The sequence below is a fragment of the Notamacropus eugenii genome, chromosome 4, assembly GCF_028372415.1.
Source record: "Notamacropus eugenii isolate mMacEug1 chromosome 4, mMacEug1.pri_v2, whole genome shotgun sequence".
In the NCBI taxonomy this organism is placed as follows: domain Eukaryota; kingdom Metazoa; phylum Chordata; class Mammalia; order Diprotodontia; family Macropodidae; genus Notamacropus; species Notamacropus eugenii.
The window spans coordinates 107,460,773-107,471,061 of NC_092875.1; the positions used below are offsets into that span (position 1 = coordinate 107,460,773).

Consider the following 10,289-nt stretch of genomic DNA (forward strand, 5'->3'; position numbering starts at 1 on the left):
CGAAAATTAATGACATAAACAGTATTAGAAAGAAAAATACAAATAGCATTATTTGCTCTCTTAAGACTACAGACTAATTATGTTGCTAAGTAATTTGTAACTTTGCCATAGTGCTGAATGAGTAGTAATCTTTTCCTCTGGAGATTATTAGGAGGATAACACTAATCAGAATCATTTCACTTTTAAAAGAAGTAGGCAATATTGTATAGAAGAAAAATCACTGGATTGAAGTCAGGAAGACCCCAATTCCAGTCCTAATTCTTTAGAACATCAGATGTTTCATTTATAAACAAATTCTAACACTTCTACTACCTACCTGGCAGTATTGTTGTAAAAAAAATGCTTTGGACAGTTTGAAACTCTCTGTAAACATGATTAAAGAAATATTCCTTAAATTCTGAATATTAAAAGTCTGCAAAATTTGACACTTATGTCAAATACGTCATGTAACGAGTAGTATAACCCAAAGTAGTCTCATAACGTATGTGTAGATTTCCTTTCTATCACATGTAACAGTTCCTCCTGTGGTAAAATATTATTATCTTGAACAACAGAGATATCAATGATAGCCAATTACTGACTAAACTAAAATAGGGTAACTCTTATTTATTGTCAAGTATTAACAATAGAATGGTGAACCAGGGAATACAAGCATATCATCTTTCATAGTACAATCCAAGTGTCATCAATTGTATTAGTAAAGGGAAACTGAAACATGGACCACATAGAAGACCAAATAATTAAGCATCATTTTCATTTGGCTCAGGAATGTTTTTGTACTCATGGTTAGCTACGGGAGTACTCACAGGCTCCAAACTAACTTCAAACAAAACAGTAAATAGATAAAATGCACTGGCTCAGAAGTAGCTAAGATATATATTTTTCCTATTCCCCCTACTCAACAGCTTCCTAAAACCCAGTTCTCCAAGGAATATGGAAGTTCTAAGAGTGATGCAAGGTTTACTCTGTTTCAAACATTTCCTGATGCAACTGTGTCTACATGTTTGCCTATCAAAAGGCTTTCCAAAACAAAAAAATAAATAAACAAGAGCTGAAATATTATATTTAAGCACATTTAAGTAATGATTAATATTGCACATCTGGATGTCAACTAAGGCAGCAATTAACGTAAAAGAAAAAAAATAACCACAGATAAGCTACCAAAAACTGAGGTTCCAAATGAAGCACTGGCAACACTAAATTTCTATTTCCTCACTCAAAAACAGATCAACTACCCTTGTGTGTTAAGCTCTATTGCAGCAGTCTGGTTAATGGACAAGATACATTTTATCTTCATATTCATTCAAATACCCAAATGAATCCTGCATATCAATGATTTGGATATTTCCTTCAGTGACACAAATTACAATTCATCTATACCATTTTGTCCTATGTGATTGTCATCCATGTTCTCCCATGAGTTTACTACACAGGGATCTGCTTAACATGTTAGTGGTCTTCCATGCTTTCTTATGACATCATGAAGATATCAGTGGAGTACTTGGGCTGTCGATGACCTGCCATCCCTGCTCACTATGTGTCTAGCTCACATTCTCTTACAACCATAAATTTCCCTGACAGCATTTTTTAATCCTGTTCTTCTGTTCCCAAGAGGTTATACATTGTAACCTGTTCACTCATATGAGCCTTTTAATTGCTCTCAGTGTGATACTCATTTTTAACTTAAGAGACCACTGTATTCTGGGTCTTAAGGTAATACAAAACTGGTAGAATACTGGTACTTAAAAGATGACTTATTTTTTGGAGGGAAAACTTTGGGATCATTAAAAGGAATGCACAATTTCCTGAAGACAGCACAGCCCACACTTTTCATTTAAATCTGAACCCAACCACTTCTCCATTCATATGATCTCAAGTATACAGATATATCTATAGATATATAGATTGTCAAGCTCTCTACGTAGTCTAATCAAATCCATGTCATGACTTGGGAAATAAACATCTCACTCAATTTGATCTTTCCTGTGAAGAAAATAAGGTCAAACTCTTTTAAGTAATATAGGTGTTTTCAGGAAGCCATGCAATGTTACAGGGCTTGATGCAATCAGCACAATATCATTTGTTAAAAAGAAGCATCTAGAGGACCTCATCATCCACAAGGAAACACTCTCTAACATAGTCTCTGAAACTAGTTCCCCTCCATCATAATGGTGAACATTTTTGTTGAGAAAACTCCTTGTTTTATGCATTAATTGAATTTTTATGATCTGAAGGTTGTAAAACAAAATTATTCTGATCATTCCATTAATCATGTAAGGAACATTCAAAATCTGGATGTAAGAGATACTTTATTGGAAAACAATCTTTAAGTGTTTCGTTCTACAGAATCAAAAGTTTTTTTCAAAATCAACTGACAATAAGCACAGCAGGTCTTGCATTCTCTACATCTTTCAATCATCTGCAAGAAAACTTGTATTCCCTTACATAGAATATAATTTGCAAAATTCTTGTTGTTCTCTATTTATATGCTCTTATTAAGAATAACTTTACTACATGTATAGATGAATATCAAAGATTTTACGTAGATGGGGAAGGAAGCATAGAGGTTAATAGTTGATGATGTTCTTTAGCTGTCTTTTTTCAGTGATAAGATCTGGATTGTTTTTTCCCTATATCTCTGGGTCATACCCCTAACTTAGAAACCTTGTGAAGAGATTCTTCAGTGCCCACACAACTGTGTCTATCACCTCCAGTATGATTTTCTTTAATGTAGATTTTGTCCAGTCCACAGCTTTTTCCATATTTATTTACTTCAATGACATTTCTATCATTTCTATAAGCATATAGGAGGACTACGATGTTAAAGTCTAAGTGTGGTGGCTCTACTGGATTTGATGATCAAAGTCTGCTAAAAAACAGTGTTCTTGTTTTACTCCTTCCATTTTCATCCTTAAATGTCCTTGGCATGACTTTGCTTCATTGGCTAATGTAAAGCTTACTTTAATGCAGTTTAAAGAGAGAATCATTAGATGGAAGTGTTAATGCTCACATTCATCTATATACTTTCTGACTAAAATTTTACTTACTAGTTTATATTCTAAACTTGCTGCCTTGCATAGCCATCTCTCTTGCTTAGCAGTAACTGCAAAGGCACTTTTTAGGATCTTTTGGCTGCTTTGTTAATATAACTGATTTATATCTGCTAAATGTGTGTGGATAATTATCAGTGGTGATGTTGCTTCTGCTGTCCATTATCCATTTTCATTATTAATCATTCATTCAAAAAGTTCAGGATTGAGTGATGCCAATTGTATCCTATATATTTTGTTGTTACTTGTTACTCTTCTAGTTTTTTATTTGTTTTTTAGTCATTCTGATTTTTGTTCTAATAAGTCAGTGGTCTAACTACACAGAGACAGCTGATTCAGGGATGACATATAAATGAATCATTTTGTATCTATTAAGATATTATTTTTTGTGCTTGACATACTGATACTAATTATTTCCGAAACACTCATGTTGTAAATGTGTGAGCCTTCTACTGTGAAGTCTACAAGTATTTGTCCTCTCATTCTTTCTTCCTAACCTATACCTTAAGATACATTTTTCACCATTCTCAACCTACAGTGTACAATTTAATTTGGAAGGTCTTTTTGATATCTTTGTAGAATTTCTCTACCTTTTCATCTTTTTCAATAAATGTCAGTGCACAAACTGCATTTGTTTTCACAACCGTCATTTTGCTAATACTTTAAGCACTACAGTATGAGGTGACCAAATGTCCCATGAAATAATATTTCTTGTTGCCTTCAGACACATGATATAATCAATGCAACCATCTCCTTTCTATGTCTTTTCAGAGTAAACTTCCTATTTTTAATTATGAACTTGATGAGCATCCAACAGGAATTTTTTATAAAATAAGGAACAGAAAAAAGGACTAAAACTGATTCTCTTTAACCTACATATTAAACTCAATATTGAAACTTCCCAATCTCTGTCCTCTTCTGAACTTCATTGTGCCCTCTATGTATTTTTAAATGTTTTTTTCATGCTCTTTTCTTCCTTTTTTTTCCCTAACACTGTCACTACTCTCTCACTGCACTTACAATTCTCTGCCTCCCTCCCAAAATTAAGTCTCCCCTATAACAAACAAGTATAGTCCAGCAAACAAATTCACACACTAGTGGAACTGAAAATGCCTGTCTTCTTTTATCCATCACGTCTATATGAAGACGCAGAGGATACTCTTCATCATCAGTCTTCTAGGGTTATGAAAGATCATTTAGCATTGCTCAGTGTTCTTAAGCTTTCAAAGTTGTTTTCTTTATTGTATTGTATAATAATTGTATAAACTGTTCTCTAGATTCTGATCACTTCACTTTACGTCAATTCATACATGTCCTCCAGGTTTCTTTAAATCTGTCCCTTCAGTCATTTCTTATGGCATGATAATATTTCATTTACACATAGCATAATTTGTTGTTATTTCTGCTTTTAAAGGCACCCACTTACTGTTTAATTTTTTGCTACAAAAGAAAAAAGCTCTATTAACATCTTTGTACATCCCTTTGATCTTTCTGAGGAGATCTTTTGTGCATACCCTTTGACTTACCAATACCACTTAATAGTGCTTTGCTGGGCCAAAGAGTACAAATCAGTGACTTTCAGAATATAGTTCCAAATTGTATTCCAGAACATCTGGAACAATTCATAGCACTATCAAGAGAACATTAGTGTACCTGCCCTCACATAGTCCCTCTACCTCCAACAACTGCTATTTTTCTTTTCTATTATCTTTATCAGTATGATGGGGGTGAGGTAGAACATTACATTTCTTTTAATTTGCAAATATATTATTAGATATCTGGAGCATTTTTTTTCTCATGTGGATATTTCTCATTAATTCAGAAATACCTATTCATAGCCTTTGACCCTTTATCTACTAATGGCTCTTGTCCTTATATATTAGTATCAATTTCTTTTCTATCCAGAATGGCAGACCTTTTACAGAGAAATTTTTTGCAAAAAAAAAATTTTTTGCAGTCAACTGTTTCTTAATTCAATTTCATGTACTCAAAATTACTTTATCTTTTGTGATTATTTCGATCCCTGACTTGATCAAGAATTCTCCCCCTATCCAGAGTTGTGAAAAATATCTTTCCCTTCTCTCGTAATTTATCTATAATTATGAACTTTTATAATTTCTAGATCAGAGGTATCAAACACACGAGTTGCAGACCCACAAAACTCCTGTGTATGGCCTAAACTAGATTAAAATGTAATGGGGATATATTTAACAAAATAAATACAGCAAAACACAGATAATATTACATTTCAAAATTAAGTCAATATATGTTACCCACAGGGATCCTTACATCTGGAGTAGTGGCTTCCCTTTTTAACTGAGGTGGACTCAACTGATCTAGATTATGTATTCATTTGGAACATGATAAAAGGAAGGAGATTTCTATCTAAACTTGATTTCTACCAGCCTCCTTTCCAACTTCCCCAGGATCTTTTGTCAAATAATGAGTTCTTACCTTAGCAGTTGGTGCCACTGGGTTTACTAAACATTACAATACTATGTTCAATTGTTTCCATGTCTTGTACACTCCATTCTTTACACTAAACAACTTTCCTATTTGTTAACCAGTACCAAATAGTTTAATGAGGTTACTGCTTGTAGTATAGTTTGAGATTTATGGGTATTAGGTTCCCTTCCTTCTTGCTTTAAAAAAAATTATTATTTTTCTTGATATTCTTAAGTTTATTCCTTCAAATGAATTTTGCCAGCATTTTGTCTAGTTCTAGAAAGTAATCCTTTGGGAGGTAGTCTGCTCGGTATGGCAGTGAAATCTGTAAAATTTAAATAGCATTGTCATTTTTATTACTTCAGCATAGTCCAATTATGAACAATTAATGTCTCTCCAATTATTTAAGTCTTTCATAATTTCTAGAGTGCTTTGTAGTTGTATACATAGAATTCCTGTGTGCTGTGGTTAAGTAAACTACTAGGTATTTTATGCATTTTGGTTATTTTAAATAGAAATTTTTTTCTCTCTTTTCTTGGATTCTTCTTGTACTAGAGAAAGGCTGATATTTTTGTGAGTATATTTTATATCCTATTACTTTATTGAAGTTATTGCTGCCATATGTTTTAGTTAAATCTCTAGGGTTCTCTAAATAAACCTCATCTCATCTGCAAAAAACAAAATACTTATTTTTTTCTTTGCCTTTTCAAGAAGTGCCTATGAATTACCCTTTCGTTTAGCTCTAACTTCATTCTTTCTCCTGATCTTTTACAAAGTTTTATTCATTGCCTCATCATGTTGTAGAGGTAATCCTGGGTTCTCAAAGACTATGTTCTGCAAAGCATTAGATCTAACAAGTTTTACCAAGATGGAAAAGCTTCAGGTATGGTCCTGGCAACCAACCCAAAATGTCTTCCAAGGATGAGCCTAGCTAGGTAACAGAGAAATGCAACACAAATAGGCTGGACATTTAATGATGAAATTATTTGGCGACAACAACCAATTAAACTAAAGAAAAATACAAAATGCCATTCAATCCTGTGTATCTCCTTCCTGCTTCTGCATTGAGAATGGCAGAGTGGCAGAAAAGGAGGCAAATGGTGTAAAGAATCACAGAGTTTTTAGATAATCTAAAAATGATATTTAACTGCTGGTAATCTAAAGGCAAAATTCATACTCTCAGTTAAGTGGGCTGTTGGAGGAGCTGAATTATGTTCATTCAGGAAAATAAATCTATAAACAAATTATGTATGACTCCTTTGGAAAAGTGTAATTTTGACCATTAATGAGTTGTATATGGGTGAAAACCCTCAGAAAATGTATTATAACTGCACATTTAAAATATATGCAAGGAAAGCAAATTACATATTTATGGTAAAACATACAAAAACTTGAGAAGGCAAGTTTTAAAGACAAAGCCCCACAAAGTTCACGTTTAACATATTTTAAATCCCTCATATTCTATTGTGTTTATTTCTATGCCACAGATACCTAAACAGGTTTTATTAAATAGCTTTATAGAAAAAAACAAAATATATTAAAATCTCAAACCTAATTTTTTATTTTAAAAAAAACAGCTAAAAGCTCACATGTGTTTTTAAAATAAAAATAATCTAATGATTGGGGCAGAATTAGTTAAGACATAGAACTACATGATACAAATACTTTGAGGTGAACAAAGTCTATGTTTTTCATACCATTTTTGTAAGTAGTCCAGTGCCTCCAAACGAGCACCAATCTCAAAAGTGATTCCAGGACGATTTGGGGGCTTTTTGCTCATCTTGAGAGTCTGTCCTTCAGTTTTTTCTTTTCACTACCTCAAGAGAAAAAAACTGTTAAGATTCCAATATGATATGCATGGGATAGGTAAGAAAAATAAACAACAACAAAAAAATTCAAATAGAATATTTTAAAAATAAAACTGGAAATTTCAAGTGGCAATTTAAAGATAACTCTCACATAGAGATTTGTTCGATTTACTGCCAAATGAGTGATAAAGGAAAAGTATATAGAATAAAAATTACTCAAGTTATAAAATGTATTCCAATTTTGATTTGAAAGGTAAAAAGTTATGCCAATAGAATTTGCTAGGAAATAAATGAACAAGTTGAAATCGTAAATGGAATTTATCAGCCATAAAAAATCCAAATGCTTTATAGGGACCCCTGAAAAGATTTTAACCCATGTAAAAAACATCAACTCTTGTCAATCTTTAAATTACAGTACAATTACCTCACCAAAAATTTTAAGAATTTTGAGTCAAGATTTCATATTAATACCATTTCAGTGGCAAATAACAGATAATGTAAAGATTTTAATTTTAAAACTTGAGATGAAAGAATTAGGTGAGCCTGATTGCATTTGCAACCAATTCAGATCAGAAACAAACACTGGAAACTGCTTAACTTTTAACCTTGTAAATAGCTGTATATGTTATATATCAATTTAAGAATTAACACGCTGATAATATTATGTATAATTATTATGTATAATATGTAGCATGTATAATAATGTTTGTATCATCAAGATTAAGAAAACTCTACAAAATAACAGACTGCTTTTGATTGTCCACATGTGAATTATTCATTTTTAATCTTGCTTCCGTTACCACCTCTTCCTTTTAGAGGACATGCTCAGGGATATAAAAACATAGGTTAATTATATTAGCCTAAGAAAAATGCAATCAGAAAGTTAACCTGATACTAAAGCAAAAAAAAAAATTCTAAAACCCAATATATTTAATTTTCAAATTATTATTTTGAATGATTAATAATTGTTCTCCTACCATTTGGATACGTAAGAATTATTTGTACCTCTTTTGGAAAAAGTTCAAAAAACGAGGAAGAATCTCTAATAATCATTTTTCCCATCAATAAGTAAAAAAGAAAATAACCATATATGTGGTAAGAAAATGTAAAGTCATAGTTAAATACTGAAAAATTGGCCAGTCGAAATTACGGGAGAGTAGAAAGGAGGTTTTAAAGTCAAGCAACAAGGATACTTTAAAAAAAAAGAAATTAAAGGTAAACTTACATTATTAGGAAAATGAAAAAAATAAAACACAAAGGAGACTCAGGGACTATATATGCAGAAGTGGCTACATATGTAACAACACCTGAAAAATTTAAGTGGATACATAATTACATAATTTTACTCTTTTTTTGTCAGGATCCTCACAGGGTGACCATGATGTGTAAGCAGTCAGCAAATGGCAGCAATGCTAAGTTTTTCAAAGGACACAAGAAGATGAAATCCATACTGGTAAGTAATAAAAACTCAGCTAGTCCACGGAGATATTTAGGGATAGGAGAAAGTAGAAAGATGAATTAAGGTCAGGGATATAAAAAAAACTGAGGCAGTAGCTACAAAGTTACACACAAGCCAATGAGGAAAAAAGGAGAGTAGGCAAAGGGAGCCTGAAGGAACAGGTTAAGGGACGAGTGGTGGACCCCCACGGCAAATAAAGGAGGGGGTGAACCGTGAAGAGAGTGGAGAGGGTTGGCCCGCAGTGAAGACGGGGAGGCAAGGAAAATGGGGCACTAAGGGAGAGATTGGGGGAAGACAGCGAGATGGGGTGGGAGAGGGTAGGGCAAGCACTGGGTGGGAAAGGAGACAAACGAGGAGGGAGTCAAGAAAACGGGGGGAGGGCGGGGTGGTAAGGAAGACTGGAAGGTAAGGAAAACTGTGGGAGTGAAGGGAAGGAAGCCCAAAAGGAGAGTAGAGCAAGGCTAGGGGAAGGGAGGGAAGGAAGAAATGGGGACAGCAAGAAAGAAAAGGGCAAGAAAGACAAGACAGGAACGATGTCAGGAAAAAAAGGTAACGCGAAGAAATGAAGAATGAACGCACAAGACATGACAGATAAAGTTGAGGGGAAAGACAGGCAGGAAGGAAAGGCGGAGAAAAAGCGGAGTCCAGGCTGCCAGGTTTGACATTCCCTGGGACCTCAGCAGGGGGTAAAGGAGGGAGGCGAGGGGAAGAAGGGAGGGAGCGGCTGAGTCTGGACAAAGGGGGCGGAGAATTACTGGGCGAGACGGGAGAGGGAGAGATAGACAGACAGACACCCGGCGCCGGGGGCCGTCCCGGCCTGGGCCCTGGCCAGGCCCCGCCGCTCCCTCCTCTTACCGACTCGGCCTCCTTAGCTCCGCTCCGCTCCGCTCCGTTCCCAGCGGTTGGGCCTGGCCGGCGCCGGCGCCGGGCCCCGAGCCCCGAGCCCAAGCAGGACAGCCTGCCCGGGTCTCCGCCTCAGCCCCGGGGGCGAGGAACCAGGGCGAGTCTGCGTCCACAGCGCCGGTGTCCGGTGTATGGGGGAGGAGGGAACGGGCTCAGTCTCCTTCAAAGCCCCACATCGCCCACGGCCGCCTCCGCCTCCGCCTCCAGCCTCAGCCGCCGCCTCCCTCCCTCCCTCCCTCCCTCAGCAGGGAGGCCAACCCTGACGCGACGACGGGCCCGCGTAATGTCACCGGCGTGCGCCGCGCCGGAAGCCGGTCCGGACCCGGTCACGTGCCGCTCGGAGGGGCGGAGCGCGGGGGACATGGGCGCAGGCCCTCTGGGGAAGAGGGCGTCTCGCGACAGTTGCTTTACGGTTTGGGGGTGGGAGGGCGTTTCCTTGGGAGCTCAGCCTTGACAGTTGTCCCTGTGGCGGTTGGGAGGAGCAGGGCCAAGGGAGAAAACTCAGTTAAAAAGTTTTTTTGTTTATTTTTTTGGCAGAAACTCTCATCCTGTTTGTAGATGATTCCTTGGCTACCTTGACTCCCACCTTGTTAGTGTTACATTGGGATCCAGAACCGAAACGCT

At 36.2% G+C, this 10,289-nt stretch overlaps 1 protein-coding gene across 25 annotated transcripts in view; it reads right to left on the bottom strand.

Moving 5' to 3' along the window:
• Window positions 1-9,750, bottom strand: part of PHF20L1 (PHD finger protein 20 like 1) — a 124,683-nt gene extending 114,933 nt beyond the window's left edge. For 21 of the 25 annotated variants that reach the window (XR_011965738.1, XM_072603038.1, XM_072603027.1 and 18 more), the window contains exons 1-2: window positions 9,618-9,750; window positions 7,193-7,308 (exon numbers count right to left, since the gene is read on the bottom strand). Coding sequence is in view for 24 of the 25 variants with exons in the window: in XM_072603038.1 (XP_072459139.1) it covers window positions 7,193-7,275 (83 nt within the window). In the remaining variant the exon portion in view is untranslated. Of the gene's footprint in view, window positions 1-7,192; window positions 7,328-9,617 lie in introns of all 25 variants that reach the window. The other 4 variants (XM_072603021.1, XM_072603017.1, XM_072603026.1 and 1 more) reach the window with 2 other exon arrangements.
• Between the last annotated feature and the right edge of the window lie 539 nt (window positions 9,751-10,289).